The sequence below is a fragment of the Puntigrus tetrazona genome, chromosome 8, assembly GCF_018831695.1.
Source record: "Puntigrus tetrazona isolate hp1 chromosome 8, ASM1883169v1, whole genome shotgun sequence".
NCBI classification, from domain to species: Eukaryota; Metazoa; Chordata; class Actinopteri; order Cypriniformes; family Cyprinidae; genus Puntigrus; species Puntigrus tetrazona.
In genome coordinates, this window is record NC_056706.1 from 20,806,044 (window position 1) to 20,825,731 (window position 19,688).

At 39.6% G+C, this 19,688-nt stretch overlaps 1 protein-coding gene across 4 annotated transcripts in view; it reads right to left on the reverse strand.

Annotated features, from left to right (window-relative positions):
* The window catches only part of tcf7l1b (transcription factor 7 like 1b), a 50,360-nt gene extending 34,351 nt beyond the window's left edge, over nucleotides 1–16,009 (reverse strand). For 2 of the 4 annotated variants that reach the window (XM_043247600.1, XM_043247601.1), the window contains exons 1-3: nucleotides 15,210–16,009; nucleotides 15,033–15,105; nucleotides 14,014–14,141 (exon numbers count right to left, since the gene is read on the reverse strand). In XM_043247600.1, the coding sequence (XP_043103535.1) occupies nucleotides 14,014–14,141; nucleotides 15,033–15,105; nucleotides 15,210–15,395 (387 nt within the window). In that variant the 5' untranslated portion in view covers nucleotides 15,396–16,009. The remainder of the gene's footprint in view (nucleotides 1–14,013; nucleotides 14,142–15,032; nucleotides 15,106–15,209) is intronic. The other 2 variants (XM_043247598.1, XM_043247599.1) reach the window with 2 other exon arrangements.
* Between the last annotated feature and the right edge of the window lie 3,679 nt (nucleotides 16,010–19,688).

The window sequence follows — 19,688 nt, forward strand, 5'->3', positions numbered from 1 at the left end:
CACACACACACACACACTGTCCTTTCCTCTCTACAGTCCAACATAACGCGCACATTCCTCCTTAAGTGCTGTGTGGACAACACACCATAGCTGCCTTGCTCCTGCTCTTCTAAAATGATCTTAGAAACTCAAATGCAGGCTAAACCCATCTTAGAAATTAACAATGGAGAGTCACGTGTGCGGGGAATCCCAAGGCCTGAGCTCACAAGCTAAATCCAGGTTTTTTTGGCCGCTGAGGAAGATGCAGTTTGAGAAGAAGAAATAGATCAATTACAGGAAAACTTTTGAGAGAAATTGTAATACCTAATGTGTCTACAGGCATACTTCAAAGAAACTCGGTTCGTTTAGCATAATTTGAGAAAAATGTACGATACCATTGTTCTCAGATTTGGAAATGACTTTAAAATAAGATATTAAAGTAATCTTCTTAATGAATTATGGGCTTGTGGTGGTGCTTAGTCTTTACAGAAACACTGAATTACCAATAATGTCTAACAATAAAACTAATAAAAGAAATCACTGATGTATTAAAATCAAAAATTGGATGGCGATAGGTGGGTTAACAAATGCTGGTTATTAATGCTCATTCCTAAAATCTTCCGTTTACTGTTAGCCAGTGGCTAATAACAGACACCATTTAACCAAGTAGCATAAAATTTTGTGGCATATGAGTGATTTAAGAGGGTTAAAAGAGCTGTGTTTGTTTGCCTACCAAGATGGCTGCCAAGTAAACTACCATGTCTTGAAAGGACTTTGGCTGGGATTAGCCCTAGCTTTGTTTCTATTACAGATTTGCACAAGAGCTTTGCGATATTTTATAAGCGTCAAAAAAGCTTGCAAAATCACAGCATTTATATTACAAATGTGAGGCTAGTATAAGGTCACTTTGGCAATACGCTATATGGGAGTTTTCAAAAAAAAAAGCAGCGTTTCACTTTCCATTTTTTAATTCGTACAATTTAAAGGGCAATGGCAAGATGTGTGTAATATATAGAAACTACACATTTATGTTGAACTTAAATATATCGTAAGTAGAAGCTGTGTGTGTTTGCATACCAATATGGCCACCAAGTGAACAACCTGGCTTTAAAGGGACTTTAGCACAAACAAGATGTGACTGTCAGAAATTACATTTTTCTTAACCGTTTTAGAGATACACACCGTTACTCTCAAATGTTTTAACCAGTCAGGTGCTGTTATTAAACCACAAACGGGAATTAGGTGAGAAAAGAGAGTCTGTTGCTGGGTCTTAATTGAATCTAGCAAGACGGTGGAACATTGTGACTATCTAATGAGTCCAATTGATTTAGACAAGTTTACACTAAGGTTTGTTCAAAGGTTAGGCAGATTTCATCTGGCCAGAGGTCATTGTAGTTATGTAGTTATGTTTAGTTGGGTTACTCTCGACCCATTTCACCTCATTCCGACATTCTGCCCCAAAATCAAGAAACCTATGATGACATTCGATGTAATGTTAAAATTGCTTTTATTTTACTTACAGATTCACAGCTACTTCTACAAGATCTCAGGGATTCAATGGAAACGGTGACTAGCATGGTTTTATACTTCAGAAAGCTGCACAGAAAGCTAGTCGAGTGTTTGGGACTGTTGTTGTTGCAAAGCGCCTTGCCTGGAGCGGCCCTGTTAAACGAGCTAATCGTTTACATCTGGAGTTCGGCGCAGAGGAGGGGAAGGAGTCGGGATGGAGGGGAGAAGCAGGAAAAACAGAGCAGGATATTCAGGAGGTGCTACACGAGCACAGGGGCATATCCTGTGACGATGGGACATACGTGACCCACCAAGAGCAAGACAAAACAAATAAAGCTAGAGGGAAAGAATAGCTTCATTCTTTCTTGGACGCGTAACGCTGGAGGTGTCGTCTTATCATTAGCATGCCGGCACTGCTGGGCTTCAGCTGTCTATATCAGTGCCGTGGCTCACAAGTGTTTTCGTGGCCTCTGTCTGACCTGCGGGCCGAAGCAGGGCCTTAAAACAAATACGATAGTGATCAGAGATCCTGGACTGGATGTGACGGCGTGCAGGGGCCAGAGGGCCACATGTATACATACGAGGACCTGCTCATGCTGTGCAATGAGACAACACTGATAATAGTGAAAGTAGAGGTCTGGGGCTTATTAGGTCAGAAACAACATCGGGGCCAATGCATGGCATTACAAATGGACCGGTTTCTACTTAGCGCATGCTCTTGCGTAACTGTGTTGGCGACAAACCTCAGGACTGCTATGTGATAGGAGTTACTTTCAAATGCCTGTACCATTAAACTAGCATATGCATTGTTACATTTTCAAACTGTTGCTCCATCATGACAGTATTTGACCTGAAGAGAGAACTGACTGGGATGATGACAGTTTATGTTAACGTCTGGCATGAGCATACAAGGTTTGGATTATGAACGGAGCACAACAGTGACCACCCACCTTTCAGCAGCTTATTTTTCCACTAATTTAGGGATCGTTATATTATATCGTTTCATTCTTTTACAAACATCCTAAACGTGGTTTTGAAACAAAAAAGCTTTTTAAAAAATATAAATTGCATAAAAAAAAAAATCTCAAATATATCAAAAGACAAAAAAAGCAATGGCATGAAACACTGCAAATAAAATTAAAAAGCTATAGTACAATATAAAACTATTGATTCATATAAACATACCAAAAAGTATCAATAGCTGTCATGCACACACACTTCTGTTTAAAAGAAAGAAAGCAATGCTTTTTATCTGCAAGGATGCATTAAATTGATCTAGAGAGTCATTAATATCTATATTAACCAATTACATAAAAAATATAAAACATACAGTTGACAAAATATGTAGCAGCACAACTGTTTTTAACACTGATAAATGTTTCTCAACAGCAAATCACCTTTGATATTACTGGTATAACATTTTGCAATATTACCGTTTTACCTTTTTTAAGATGCAGTTTTTGAAAGATTTTTTTTTCCTCGTAATGTTCGCAATGCATCATGGGAGTTGGAGTTCGCTGCTGAGCCGTTTCGGAGTAGTTCTTTGGTATTCAGCTTTTCTGATCGGTGCAATTCAACGATTATCATCGCTTAACTTAATCAAAATCAGTTCTATCCATCAATACAGGAGAGCATATGCAGACACGTTCACGAATACACATCCTCCGTGTTCCATCACACCAAACCTCCATTTAGAAACAACTCCGTCATCCCATTTTTCACGCAAGAGTGAAACAACTAGGCTCAATATTTCTTCACTCCACACTTCCACTTTTCCTCTCGTTCACCCCCTTCCCTTTTACTTATTTCCTTATCATCACTATCACTTTTCCCTCCTTCCACCCACCAACTGCGCAGCATGTCAGGCTCGCTCTGCCTCCTCTTTCCAACTCTCTCCGCTAAGCTTTAACTGAAACCATCTGCTTGGAATACCAGACTGATGAAGGTCTGGTTGGGAGTTGCCCTCGCTCACACCCCCCTTCTCTCGCTCTCTTTCTGCACAATCAGATTTTATTAGTGTACACTCCAGCACTTAGTGTTCTGGTTTTAAGAGCACTGATGGCTCTTAATGTGAAATAAAACCCTAGTCTCCACGTGAGGGGCCACACATGATCCGGAGGGGCCCCGCTGTAGTCGAGGGGGTGTAGGGTGTGCGGACCCTGCTATCAATCAGCCAAAGAGCCCTTATCACCCTGAAGAGAGACGGATGACCCCCACACCCCTCCGGCCCACAGGGGGGTTAACCTTGGCCCGCCGGTTGGGGGCTTTAACCTGGTCCAACACTGATACCACACGGCCTAGAGGGGGCAAGTGGGTATTAGCCGGACATATGATAAGTGCATGCACGCATATTTGTATTCTTAAAGTGCACATGACGAGACAGTATTAGTTTGACGTACGACAAGTATGAACTCTATAACATGCGCAGACAAACAGGCCCATATTTCATCAGGGTCTGCTTTATTTTTGACCTGTGAGCAGCTGTGATTTCTTGTTGAACCAACACGAAGTGCATTGCATTGTTTTCCCGAGCATTTTCCACATTGTAGAGCTCTAGTGTTTAGGCCGAGTCCTTGTTTACAGAGGTATAGATTTCCCTTTGGGTGTGAATGGCAAACGTTCATGCTGGTGTAGGCCAATGTGACAAACTGAATGCACTGTTCTTTCATCTCTCGTTACTGTTAACTAAAATTGATTTGAAAGGTTTTTATTAATTGTAAAAAATTAATAAATCAAAAAAATTAAATACAGCAAATAAAAAATTACTACTAAAACTAGACATGTTTTCATGGCAACTGAAAAGTTGAAGGACTAAAGATACGAATAATGCAATTTATATATAATATTTTTTTTTAAGATGAAACTACTACTATAAACTACTATATGAAACTACTACTAAATTATAAAACAACAATTATTTAAAATTATAAAAACATAAAATTGTCATCACAACTGAACATTTAACATGAAATAATAATAATCATCTTTAATTAATTAATTGTTTCAATTTAAAGTAAGTGTTCATGCTTGGCTTAAAATGATACATTTGGTTAACTTTATTTGGATTTTTAAATAACTTCAATTTTAAGTTGTAACTAATTGCAGAACCTTTTTTATAGCGACGTAACACTAAAATATCTTCCGATATAATAATACAGTTTGAAAGCATCTTTTTTTAAAAGACATTAATAATGGATTGATTCATTTTTATTTGAAGCGATACTTCTAGTCATTACTCTGAATGTGACATCATTCCCGACCGAAGGTCTAAAAATTCAGGGGAGTGTCGCTCTTCAAATCACACTCGATCCAGTCTCTATAGGCCGCTAACAGAAAGACATCTGGAATATTCCATCAGTGAGTCGGGGCCAGGTCTTTGAGAGCATACCATCACAAGAAGTAAACTGTTTGAAAACACCTACTACACCACCGGCTAACAAATATAGACACTGAACTAACAAATCAACTCCCACAGTAATGAAGGCCCCTCTAAAGTCACTGTATCCTTATGCGGCTGTTCTGTTTTTAGCCGTAATTTTTTAATGTTAGATCATAGTGGTTAGTGGGTGTATTTGCTGAGCTAATGTTGATTTTAGCCAGCTCCCCTAAATTGAGCAAAACTAACACGGGAGACAAGTGAACAGTTAATTTGAGGTCACATTACTGACAATTTGGCAAAATATTGAGGGCAAGAAGGTCCATTGTGCATTGTTCATACTATAGGAATTCGTGCAGGGTCTGTGATAAGGAAAATGCAGGTGAAATTGCAAAATGTGGTTATAAAAATATAACTTACTCTATATTGCGGAAAGTCGAAATATGAAAACATGAATATAATCTCTTGAACAATCTTTGAGAGTCACTTCATGAGCATTTCACAGTTTATTATTTAAAACTATCATATCATTTACAAACAGAAACCTAAAAAGGGCTTTAAAGCAACCTGTCAAAATAAAAGTTTGGTTTAACCTGAAGAAATTGTGACAGGAATATTTGAATGTAATGAAAAAAAAACAAATTTTTTTTTTACACATAATACATCATATTATTTATGTTTTAATAATGTTTTTTAATAGATTATTTAGAGAAGCTTTTAAATATTAACATTTAATGAAACCAATAAAATTCAACCCAGAAAAAGGAAATCTGAACACAAAAAAAAAAAAAAAAACACTTAGAAATGAAGAACGAACCTTAAAAATGTTTTATTCTGTTAAATAGTGTAAATTTCATGATTTAAATTAATTCGCTCTTTAATTAATAAAATGTATATCTTGAAAAAAAGAGTAATATTCAATTTAATATGTACAAAAAAAGTGAATTTGGGAAAAAATTAAATGGATTTCATGGGGGTCCCAATTATGAATCACAGACCTCATTTTTAAAGTCAAACAGTTTTCTGGCAAATTTGTGTGACCGGCCTGTCGTGACAGAAATTCCCAGTCACACGGCCATCCAACATGATAAATATCTACTCCAAAAGTACTTGCGCTCTTGTTTATGAACAGCTGGTTTTAGACGGAAAAAAGCGAGTTACTGTACCAGCCCCTGATATACGTGTGTATCACTGGAAATAAGCACCACAGTCCGCCGAGAGTCTGATATAGACTTGAAAGATCAAATAAACAACTCGCGTCTTGTCAAAAACATCCCAGCGCGGAATTAAAGCGGGCGTCTCAAAGTGCTGCTCCTGTCTGAACCTGGCCGACTCCAATGCGCCCGCTTCAGATTAATAAATTGATGAAAAAATACATTTATACACATGCTCATCCCAAGCAGCTTCAAAGGCCTTCTCATTGATGTCACTGAACGCAGACGAGTGTGTGTGTGCGCGTGAGAGTAAAGCTGGTTGGTTTGCCAGTCCTCACGGGGGGTTGAATCTCTCCTGAAGGGCCCGGCTCTTGAAAAGCCAGCGAAGGCTATAAACAGAATATGTAATGGCAGGGACGGAACAGAGGGAGGGATGATGGGCAAGCTATGGGTGGCAGAAGGGGTCGACGCCAACTCCCGCTCTCCTAAGAGAAAGGAAGGAGGAGGGAAGGCCAAGGCTGGCAGTGTTTCACACAATTCAAAGAGTATAGAGCGCGCGAACACGCTCGCACCATGCACTGCTAGTTTTTCTAGGACACGAGTTGAATGGTTGATGGGTTTAAGGAGAGTTTATGTTTGACAAGAACCTTCAACGTGACGGAGAAAAGTTTCTTCAACAGAAGTTTGCCGCTTTGCATTGTGCCAAGTCTTTTCAAAAATCTCAAAGCTTCGGAGCCTCAGTAAAAATCTGTGAAGGACAGAAATACAACCCGTTTACTGAGCTTGAACCTAACCCTAATCACATTGTTTACTCAAAAAAACATATTTAATGCGCTCGGCGTGTCAATTGATCAGTGTTAATGCGTGAATAAAAAGTTAATTAAATAGCGATTTAGAAGGCTTGCTCGATTCATACACATCTCTTTGTACTTTTCGATGTGTTAAGGTTTTGATTACGTGTGCTTTTTTTAACAAAATGTGTGAAAAACACTTTACTTCATGGATTTATGAATGTAATACACAAATTTGATAAGCTTTTTTTTAATAAATGAGGCCAAATCATTATTAAATAAATAAATAAATAAATTTGTATTCGCAGTCTTGTATCTGCTTTAGAGTGGACCATCTAATAAACCACTTCCCAGTAACGTATGCTAGGGTTAGTTGGTCAAACTCTCATTTAGTGTTTGGTTAAACAGTTAATGACCAGCTTACGATGATCCAAAAAAAAAAAAATGCTCAAAAAAAAAATATCGATTCTGGACAATAAAACAAAGGATTAGATGTAAAATAGGACTTTGCAACGTCTAGACACCCAGAAATCGTGACATATTAATTTTTATCCCTGACAGCCATTTATCTGCATCGGTTGAACTGCTACTCTGACTAATATTCTACTGGTTGTCTCTTCAAACATCTAATGGAGTGAAGAAAAGCATGAACGAAAACATGCAATTATTTTTCTTTAGTCAAATGTCACACACAATGTGACCACAGGAAAGTAGATTGTTTTAAAAGGTTGGTGAAAACATGTAGAAATCAGTCAAGACTGTTTGCACAGTTGTGAGACCAGCATCAACAAAGAGAGCATTTGGCAAATACATTTCAGGTCGCCATTAACAGATCTCTCCGTCACTCAGTGGTGAACAAACGCACACGTCTGGGGTGTAAGAATAATATTCAGTTACGCAGAGGCAGAAGACATGAAGAAACTACTCATCATTTACTGGCCATCAAATCCGACCAAACCTAAGCCCTCTATTGTGGAATAACAATAGCAGATGTTTAGAAGAATGTTCATGCTGCTCTTACCTACAACGGTAAGCTGCACAGCTCCAAAAATGACCATAAAACCGTCATAACATAGTACAAATGACACGTGTGTTTCATTACAAGTCTTCTAATTAGCTTTAACCCTTAATTGCATTAATGTTTCATCAACCATGATTATGACAAAAATCATACTTTATCATCATCATCATCATCGTCTTCAACTATTCATTGGACCTGGTTTCTTCATTAAATTACAAAAAAAGTACAAATATCCGTGGTGGTATAATATTAAACTAAAACTACAATTAAACCAACGGAATAACCCTTAAGATAACCTGTAGAAAGAAAAACCTCAGGCACACATGAGAAAAAAAAATACTAGGAAAACAGACATTTTTATATTTTACAAATATTTTTTCTTGTTATATGGTTTACAATGAATTGACTGAGAAATAAGAAAGTTGATGTCTAATTGTGTACATGTTAATTTTAATTAAAGGGGGGAGAGTGTAGAGAATTATGTCCAGGGTTGCTAAAGACCTGAGGTAGACATTTAAGGGTTGACGTGTTTTCTGTTATTTTTGGAGCTTGACAGCGCCGGTCCCCATTCACTTGCATTGTACAGAGCAGATCTGCTAAAAATCCACTTTTTTGTGCTTGATGGAGAAAAAAAATGGTGCGTAAACCAAAACAACTGGCAATTTGTACTTTACAGGTACAGCCAGCGTCTTGAATACACACTAACAGTTTACTCACGCAAGAAATGGACATACAAAAAAAAAAACACACACACACACACACACACACACACACACACACACACACACACACACCGACAATAGCACTATTGACTCAACTGTGTCTCAAAGAGTTTAAGTGCTAAGAGCTGCTGGCAGAGTGAGAACACCTGAATGTGGAAAAATGCCCAGCAGAGGCCTGGAACGCAGTAAAAGACATGTGGCCTGAGCTGTGATGACATGCTCAGGCATTACAAAAGCGTGTGTTTGTGCGCGCGTGTGCCCTGTGCTATTCTTCCCCAAAAGACAAGACTAAACAGTTTAAAATGTGTTTCCACTGAGGTGTGTTTGTTTGGCGATGTGGGCGCCGCGATACAAAAGCCGCAGTTACAAGGTTTGGCGAGTCGCTCGGTTCCTTGTTCAGGCCCAAAACCCAACTGTGTTAAAACAACACGGGATTGTGCTGAAAGCTTTTGGGTTGGAAGGTAGGGACCGAAATCGAATGAAAAAGGAGTCTGAAAACCGATTACGACCAAGTCTTTCAATGGCTTTTCCAGGAGAGCAAAGACATGACCAGAAAATGATTTCAGCATGTAAATGTGCATTAAAATACAACGTTAGGAAACGCCACAGGCCTATGAAAAACATTTAGGACTGTATCCATTCAGTGTGTTTACAACACATTATTACGCAACGTGTCAAAACCTGCCATCAAAATGAAGAGAGGCATTACTGCGGTTTGTACCGGGAACAGGTTGTAATACAGGACAATGAATGTTTATCTCTGACTGTCTATACTGACAGAACTCTGCTTTTGGCCTTTAGACATGTTTGGGATCCGAATTTGAACTCATTTTGCCCAACTGAGCACCAAGGTTCAATGTGTTCAATTTTACGTGCTCAGAATCTCATATGTGACTGTGAATAAATATGCTTTCCATTGATGTATGGTTTATTAGAATAGGACACTATTTGGCCGAGATACGACTATTTGAAGATCTGGAATCTGAGTTTGAAGAAAACGTTTTTTTGCGAAATATTGAGAAAATCACCTTTAAAGTTGTCCAAATCAAAGTTCTTGGCAATGCATATTACTAAACAAAAATTCATTTTTATATAGACATTTATGGATAAGCATGGTCTTTACCCAACGATTTTTGGCATAAAAGAAAAATCTGTTTTGACCCATACTATGCATTGTTGGCTTTTGCTATAAATACACCAAATATACACATGCTAGTTATGATTGGTTTTGTGGTCCAAGGTCACATATTTGCAATTTGTAACAAAGGAAGGATTGACACTTTTCTTTATTACCACAAGTGTATATAAATAATCACAAGATTCACGATGTAGATAAACGTTAACTAAACACATTTTGCTCAAATGAGCACCAAAGTTCTCATATGTTCACGATCTCGTTCTTTTCAAAATGAGGAAGGATTTTGACACTTTTCTAATGCCTCACATTTTTAGGAAGCCACATAAAAGTGTGCTTCATTTTTACAATGTGGCTAAATTTTTACTTCGCCAACAAAAGCATTGTGCATATACATATCGAGTTCTCTCCATTTCCAACACCCCTAGCAGACGATTCCTCGAGCCAGGCTTGAGCATTCATCTCAGTGACAAGCATTGAGAATAGTAGAGCTGGTTGGCCGCCACACTCGATCCTTAAAAACAGTCCCACTGGATTATTGAGGAATGTCAGCTCGGAGCAGGCCCTAAATCAATTATGGGAAATCTGCACGCCTGCGTTTCCCCACATCTTTCCCTTCTGTCACTTCATACCTCGGTTTCTTTCCATCTTCCACTTAATTCTGTCCTCTCCTCTGCTCTTTTTCTCCGTTTTCTTTTCCGTTTTTTACTAAGAGCGTGTCTTACGCGATGCTTTTCGAAGTTACCTGGACTGTTGCCCTCACCGCTGCATGAATAGAAATACAAAACGTAAAACAAATAAAGCGTGAGGTCTGAACTGCTCGATGGCAAATCTCGCGGATCTCACTATCAGGCCTCAAAACGCTTAAAGAAAAGTTGTGTTTTTTTTGTTTTTTTTTTCCTTTTGACAGATTTCATTAATACGTGATGAAGGCCTTAAGCTTTCACGGTTGCATTCAAGGTTAACTTATCTGAAATAAAAAAAAAAAAAGTGTAGGTCTCAACAGGCGCGCGCACACACACAAAACACAACCCGCCTACAGATGCAACAGCTTTCAGACTGATGTTTAAACGCCCCAAAGAAGAGACGTGCAAAAATTAAACATTTCAAAAGTGGGCTGGTCAATTACCATGTTTACAGAAAAACATTCTCAAAAACAGCTGTCGCAAAAACGCAAAAAATCGAGAGCTTAAGGTTTACAAATGATTAAATATTAATTAAAATAATACGTTTTACGGTCATTCAAAGCTCCTAATATTCAGTAGAAAGCAAAGCAATCCATCTTAAAGACTAGCTGATGATCACGCACTACATATGACACAAAAAACACACACTGCACCCAACGACAATAACCTCATTAATCACAGTGTCACATGTGTGCATGCCCATATGTGTGTTACTGTCACTGAAGAATGTTAAGAAATTCTAAGCATTAAGCAACGGTCTTTGTTTGCACTTCTTAACTAAAGCCACAGGTATTCAAAACTCCACATTCCCTTTGGCAAATCTTTCCTTCCTACAACTATAAATATTACATGAAATCTATGAATTCAGAGGAGCTTTTCCATTCCACCTCAGGGATATCAGAGCAACAGCACAAGAAACGTACATATTAGTTTAGAAGCGACATGATTAGAAGTTTACTCCATTTGCGACTGCTTTAGGCTTCGCTTTGGCATTCAAGGCCTGCCTTAGAAAGCGCCGCGTATTCTCAGATTCCCGTAATATGATTTGTGCACTGTGGTAGTCACCAAACGGACGGTTTGGTTAGAAAAGCTTCTGCTAAGACAATAAATAAAACAAGCCTATGCACCCAACCCGAGAAGAATTTTATTGCATTTTCGCCGATACACATAAATAGTGCACTATATAAAAGCAAGAAACCAAAACGCTAAAATAAAACAGGAGATTGCCATAGGGAATTTAATTTTTCATCTCACGGTAGAAGTTTAATGGCTTTCATTCTGACAAAGAACATTCTCTCAAGTCTTTTATAGTCAGTGCAGTTCCTCGGATTCTCTACATTACAAAACACATTGAACCTGTTGAATACCTTTTAGGATAACATTGTCAAATTAGTCAGATTCCACATAAAAAAGGAGGATACGGCACAGGCTCGTGCTTTTCCCTGGCAAACATACTCTACATTTGTGCATTTGTTTGAGCGTAACACAGAAGATCATTCAGATTCTGACGGGTTCCTCAGCTTTGTTTGGAAACTTCCTTATGTGATTTTGACAGCTGTGACTGAGGCTGTCTGAGCGAGAGCTTAAGATTAGTGTGTAAATATCTGAAGTATGCCAACCACTCATTGTCTGATGCTCGGCTCGCTCTAGAGGTGCGGATTGACAGGCTAAGCCCATCTGCCTCAATGACCTCCCATTTTCCTCTGTCCACACTGGGCCAGACCTGATTTGCTTGAGATATCTCTGACTGCGGGGCGATCTGACTTCTTTAACTTCCAGATAAAAACCAATCTGCTCGGGTTCTGGAGGTTATGAACTCCTGCGATTTGAATACAGTGAGGAATGCTAGGAGTTAGATGCCTCTTTTTCGAAACAGGATGAGCTCTGCGTGGATGTCTCTCTCACATCTGGATGCATTGGGTCACGGGGTCACTTTCTCTGGGAACCAAATCTTTTGTCGGTCCCCAATCAGCTAAACAAATTAAAATAACTTATAATCCTCATCCTGAATGACATCATCTGAATATTTGCTAGCAAGCCCATATTAGCCTTTGGCTCCTTAATGCGCATTATGCTAGTTAACAGAGGACTTCTGTGCTCGTGAGATGTGCCTGACATTGGCTTTATTCACAATTTGGGACGGCAAAGGAATGACTTTTGCGCAAAAAGTTGCAAGTACAGCCTGAGGCGATTCTAAGGGTGGGATGAACCATGTTCCTTCAGGATCATTTAAGCAATAGGCTCTTCCCACAACAACGCTCTATAGGCCGAGGAACAAAAGAGGAACTGGGTACCACAACTACTATGCAACTAGCCTGTAAGGAGCAGCCATTAGGCTAATGAGGGCCTATGGAGATCCCAATGAAGCCATCAGCATTCACTCAGAATGACAATGTAAGACTAACGCCTCAGGAACTGAATGGAAGGGATTGGGAAGGAGGGAGAGCTCGTACGGACGAGTGAAAAGAAACGGAGAGGCCAAGGAAAACTTGCGCGAGTGTCTAGAGGGAGGAGGCGGGGGAGAAAACGCAACTTTTCGCTCAAGCGCTTGGCCGGGTCCAATCAAATCACATTGCGATTCAGAGTAAAGAAGGAGGATTTGAGCTCCGGAATAAACAATGGCTGCGAAACGTGTTGATTTGGGGAGATGGCTCACGGTTTAGCCAAAAAACACTCCCGGTTGAGGCTTTCAAAGACCCAACCGTTCATTCTCTCTTTTTTTTTTTCCTGCAGAGCGCTGACGCATAACACCGCTGCAAAGCCATACATGAATGCCTGCTGAGTTCTTTGCAAACTGGGTTGAAAAGACCCAATGCTGGGGCTAAAAGGGCAGTCAACCTTTCCCAGACACGGACACAAAACTCCAACACATCTATAGGGAGAGAACAGGCAAACTCTGCAGCCCTCGGAGGAGAAGAACGGACACCCAGATAGAATTTCACTGTGACAGACCTCTTCGCTCGGCCAGACTAATCTTATTTTAAAGAAGGCTAAACAAGCAGCCCGAAACTGCTTAATTACAGCCCAGTGGCAGACAGCACCGAATTAGATTCGCTGGGTATTAGATCAATTAGCCAACCATTTCAAAGACAAACACGAGGAACCCTCAGCGTATTTAGACACCGAAATGTGGGGCCAAAACACCACAAAATACTTTGGATGCAAGATTTTGGCAAATCTGATCCAGTAGACGCTGGCGATAGCTCGACATGATCTCCTACGCCACAAATAAATGAATAGAAATCTGTCAAACGCAAGTCAAACAGCTGAAGTACACAATTAAAACCAATTAAAGAGTTTAATAGCCTCAAACATGAACTAATGCTAAAACGACATCAGCAGTCCACTTCAACACGCACATTCCTTAAATAACTTCAAATTACAAAAACCGACTGGCGCACCACTGAATCTTAAGCGCTAAAACTCAAAGAAAAGAGCTCGGTTTTTAATGCTCTCATCCATCTGACCGAGAACGATCATGACGGCAGACACTGAAGGCGACACGAATATTCAATACAGCGGCCGATCAGTGTGGATTTCCAAATGAAATCCTTTCTGCGTCTCGCATGACGTTTGTCACCGGTTTGTTAAAAAATAAACGCCAGAGATGTACAGAGGAAGTGTGTTCAATGGCACTCACCGTTCTTGCGCTCGGAGACAAGGCGCCGTTGGACAAGTAAGGATTGGCCAGATCTGGGATCATTAGAAACGGGTAGCCTGGGTAATGGGGGCTCTTAAAAAATCCTCCATCTTGCTGTCTTCTCAAAGCTTGACAGTGGAGAGACCAATGATTAGGGATCAATGCGTGGACACAAAAGTTAAGTAAAGAACAAGTATGGCAAGCTGTTTCAACGTTTGTTCCCTCATTACCCCATTTTGTTAGCATCTTTTTTTATATCACTAGTAATTAGTCATTAAACACTAGCACTCATTAGTATCAAGTAACTATTTTATTTGCATCTGGTTACAAACCACACAATTTTCATATTGAACTCTATGTAAACCGGTGTTTCAGACGTCATATGTTCACCTCCTATACTACCATATATTCTGCTATCGAGATTAGTTTGGCAAGTAATTCCAAATCACAATATAGAATTAATTTGATAACACTCCATTTTACAGTCACACCTTTCAGCATGCATATCGCTAGAGCATTAGCATTAATTGGTCTAATTAAGCATATATTAATGCCTTATTCCAACTAACCGTATTCTGCATCCCTAACCCTACCCAATACCTAAACTTAACTTCCTTACTAACTACTAATAAGCAACAAATTAAGAGCTTATTGAGAGAAGAGTGAGTTAATAGTTAACAAGTGTTACCATTACTTTTTTGTACTATTTTTATTACACTAATATCTTTTTTAATAACAATTTGTTAGACTCTTTCACAAATTGTATTACTTGTAACATAACTAGTTGAGCTGCCTAAACAAATTAATATAAATCACATCAGAAAACATTCAAAATGTCACTACTGGCATAAACACTAAAACTAAAAGCAGGCAACTGATATGAAGGCTTAAAAAAAGCACTGTTATATAACGAACAGCTACGAGCCAAACCGAAAAAGACAGGCTAGTACTAGTAAGACAATCTAGTTTTTAATGAATAGTTGTTAAAACGGCATGCCATAGCAGCTGTTTGCTCGTACCTTCAGTGAAATACTCTCGGGCTTTCTCGTAACTTTCGAGGTCGGCTCTTGGTTGAGGGCGCCTCTCGCTTTGCTGAAGGAAAGGAGGAGGAACGGAGAAAAACAAAAGAGAAAAGTTATTTTTCCGACGGCGAGGAGCACATCCACGCGTCTGTCAACACGCGGCGGCGGACTTACCTCCGAGTCGGACGAGCTGCTGTTGTTTTCCGACTCGTTCACCAGAGACGACTTCACGTCGTCCAGGTCTCTCTCGGCCGACACGTTCTCGGAGATTTTCTCCTCTTGTTCGCCCTCATCTTTGAACGAGATCATTTCGTCGTTCGCCCCCAGCTCATCCCCTCCGCCTCCGTTAAGCTGCGGCATGTTTACGAGCGCCTTGCGACGGTAACGAAATCAAGAGTTTGTGTCGACTCTGAAGTGCACGAGAACGGCGCGGGGGAAACACACGCGGGCTTTCAGAAATAATCCTTGACGCATGAATTTAAATCCAATTTGTCCATGATTACTTTAAGACGCGATCGCACGAAGTCTCCCCGCGGCAAACTCTGCAAACTCGACTCCAGCCGCGTCCTCCCGGCGACAAACTCGAATAAAGAAAAGTCGAAGCAGGCGTGCTCTCTCGCGCGATTCTACATTCCGCAGTCGAGCGCAAAAGTTGAGCGACTTTTTTCTTTAAAACGCGCGGCCGTCTGTAAGCGCGCGTGCTGCTTGCAACAAAAGTTGCAACGTCGGTCGCGGCGCCTCCGCGGCTCTCTATCCCAAAGACGTGTTTTAGTCACACGCAGCACGGATTCCTCCCCGGATCGGCCGCTCGCCTCTTCCACATCGCGGGTCGCGACCGTCTCGTCTGATGAGCTAAACACGGACACTGGAAACCGTGCGTTCGGACGCGGAGAGGCTCCGTTTCCCTGCGCGGTGAGCTGCTGATGGGGAATGCGCAAACAGCACAGAGTGTGTGTGTGTGTGTGTGTGTGTGTGTGTGGACGAGCAGAATGCAGAGGAGGAGTTAAGCGCTGAAAAACGACACTCCATTCAGCACACACACACTCTCTCTCACAGAGAAGTTTAAAGGAACAGTTTGTTCAGGACTTGATTCTTGAAATAGTTCAATGACACCGGGTTTGGGATTGCGTTATTTAAGCAATATCACAGCGCGACTCTAATTCCCATTCAGTACAATGTTAGGATAATTTATATAAAAAAAAAAAAAAAAAAAAAATATATATATATATATATATATATATATATATATATATATATATATATATATATATATATATATATATTTATTTTTATTTTTATATTTTTATAAATATATAATATATATAGATTACAACTCTGAAAATAACGTCAGGTTAGTTCATGTATTTGACAAAATGCTCCAAATGAAGCGAAAGAAGCTAAGCTCTGCCTCACCAAGCAACAGAATGAAAACCGGACCGGAGCCGTCACGTGACCGGACCGAGGTTCAGCGCCCCGTTCAAAGCCTTTCCTCGTCGCTCGAGCTCCACTCCGGGTTTTCCGTTTTCCGGGGTTAGCGAGAGAAACCCGCTCTGAGGCCGGTCGAAAATATTGTAGCCGATAATTATGAGTTCGGAACGCTTGAATAATCAAGTAAAGTTGATTTATAAATGGGAATTTCATAATTGTAGATTATACCTCGATTATAGTTATAGCCATGTGTGCGAAACCTGAATGGTTGGCTTTTGCGAAGCTTTTTTTTTCGTGTTGCAAACACATCCACCACGGCCATTTGTAAATTATATGGGTCTAGCTTCCGGTTTCATTCACGTCCAGATGCAAAATAATTCGCTTTGCCACTTTATATTGGAAATTGGTGTCTTGTCATGTTATTTTAATGTATTATTTTAAACACACCGGTTTGTACTGTAAACTGTTTTTACCATTTACTACACGGTGTTATTCCCCTCGTTATTTACCAACAGTGACTAATGAACATGGAATATGGTGGTAGCAGTTATAATAATTTACAATAATTTAATCTTTTTGGGCAAAAATATTTAAACTAAAACTATTACACCTCTTGTGCTGCTGACACGAGTGACGCATCAAATCTCGCAGCTTTTTTCTTTTCTTTAGCCTTTTTTTGTAACATGAAAGTTTCAGGAACTGACAGAAAGCGAAAAGGAAAAGAGAAGGGGGAGGAATCTGGAAAGCACCAAAAGTTAGGACCGGAATTTAGGTTGCCCCAACTGACAATTGAGTCCTTTTTACAAGAAAATACTGTTTTAGTATATCTCCTGAGTTCCAGCGTGTTCCCTACAGAGTGAAAACGGCTCGTCTGTTCACGTTGGAGTGCTATTACTTTTCGAAGCTGTCTGATTCACGGGTTTCGTGGAAAGAAATTCCCACAAACCCATATTGAAGGAGGCATGTTTTATTTGGAGGGAGGGGGTTGTTTTGGATGCTGGTCAATAGCCTCAGCTCCTAATAAAAGTGAGCTTTTTGTTCCCTTGTCGTGGTCCATTGATATTTGGGCAAAAATCAATGATGTCATGCTTTCCCAGACTGTCAGTTGATGTGTCGCTGGTAGCCCCCCATCACCGCGGATCACAAAAGAACAAGTAGGGCGTAACCGTCAGTGGAGGAGCCAGACAGAGACGTTCACCCCCATCCCAAACACTTAACCCGGCTTCACTGGAAACATCTACGGATTTCCACAGAACCGGAGCGCTTATCACCCACAACACCCTAAACATCTCCCATTTGCATGCGCGCTTGATAAATATTTGGGCTAATTCGATTAAATCCTCTTCAAAATAAAGAAAAAAAAAACTCTTTTAATGACACGCAATGATTAATAGCCTACAAATTCATGCTTCATGCCGACGCGATGGGCGCAGTGCTAAAAAAAAGACTCTTCTCCCGCCGACCGGCTGGTTTGCGCAGCACCGTTCGTGGTTTCATCTGTTTGTTTTTCTTTAAAATGTCGTTTTTTTGTTCACCGCCGACTTTAATGCTCCCTGTCTGCGAGGGTGTGATAATAGGAGTCTGTGTAAGTCACTAATGACATGGTGTCGTGGTAATTGCCGGTTACTGCTGTGTGGGGCAGCGTGTGCATGTGAGAGTCGTGGAGGAGGAAGGTAGGGCTTGTTGTAGGGATGAATAGGTCTGTTAGCGAAGGCTTTACCCTCGTCGCTGATAAAATCCCCTCAGAACCGAGTGATCCCCAAACCTCCCACTGAGAGACGGCCTGAGGGCCACTCTCACACACACACAGGTACAGAGTTTAGCTAGTGACCTTTTCACTCAGTTTACTTCTATATATATATACATATACATATATATAAGCAGTAGTAGTATTATTATTAGTAGTATTTATATGTCAGGACTGTCAAAAAACTAATAACTGGGTTAATTTGCCTTTATGGCACCTCAAGCTAATTGCACTTTAAAATATAACTATGCATAAACATGGTTGAAAGGTTGGAATTTGACATTACAACAAAAAGATTAGAAAATGTAAATACAAATATTTACCATGCATTATGGTGACAGTTTTTGCAGTTTATTTTAATATTTGAAGTATTGTGGTAAAGGTTATTAAAATACAGCGTGCCTCTTTTAGAAAGTAAAAGATCAAAGAAGAAGAAACAGCAGCTTTTTACTATAAAAAAAAAAATACATTACCATAAAAAAAACAATAGCAGATTTTTTACAGATTTGTTCAAATCAGGTCAATTTACAGACATTTGGCAACACCCAAATGTTTTATAAAATGATATATAAAATCACGGTAAAAAAAAAAAGGCTATACGTTTTAAGATCATTCCTTATTATAAATGTAACAAAAATAAGATAAAGTGCTCAAAAAGTGTAAAACTTGGAGTCTTTTTGAAAGTATAGGAGTAAAATATGAAAAAAATTACTGTTAATAATAGTGTGATCATTATTTCAAGGCAGCATGTTTTTTTCCGTTATTTTAAGTTTTTTTTTTAGTTATACAAGATTCATCTTGATTTTTAAAGTAGGGCTTGTTGTTGGGATTTTTTTTAATATTGAGATTTTAAATACCATTTTTAATACAATTTTTATTTTAAATGATTAGTACATCCAATTTGATTAAAGTGCATGTGCACAAACAAACAAACAAACAAAAAACATAACTTAAGTTTTCAAGTTGGAAGGAAACTGTATAATTTTTTCCACGTCTTCCATTTTTTAAAAATACGCATATTTAAGGAGAGTTCGGGTCCAAAAAGAAAAAGCAAACAAACGCGAATCAAAGAAAGCGATTCATTTGATTTGTTTATTTAAAAAAAATATCTACATAAAGTGTGAGTCACAAATGCATTTGAGGAACACAAGTTTTGCTCTGCGGATTCGCTTTGATTTGCTGGGCCTGAGCATAATTCCCACACACGCAAACAGAAAGGCGCAATAATGAACGTTAATTCTTGTAATTAAAGAACTTACTGTGTTACGCAAGCACGCCTACGGTGACTCACCGCACATTCAGCTCCATAACACGAGCACAAAGGTGATATGTCACAATACGCGTGTGAAGTTAAGCACATTCTCGGTTACAGGCTCCTCCTCCGGCTTGCTTTTTATGAAAGTAAATCTGCTTAAGAGAGACGATGGGAACTCTCCCGTTGCGGTTTTGAGAAGCTAAAAATGGAGAATAAGCTGGCA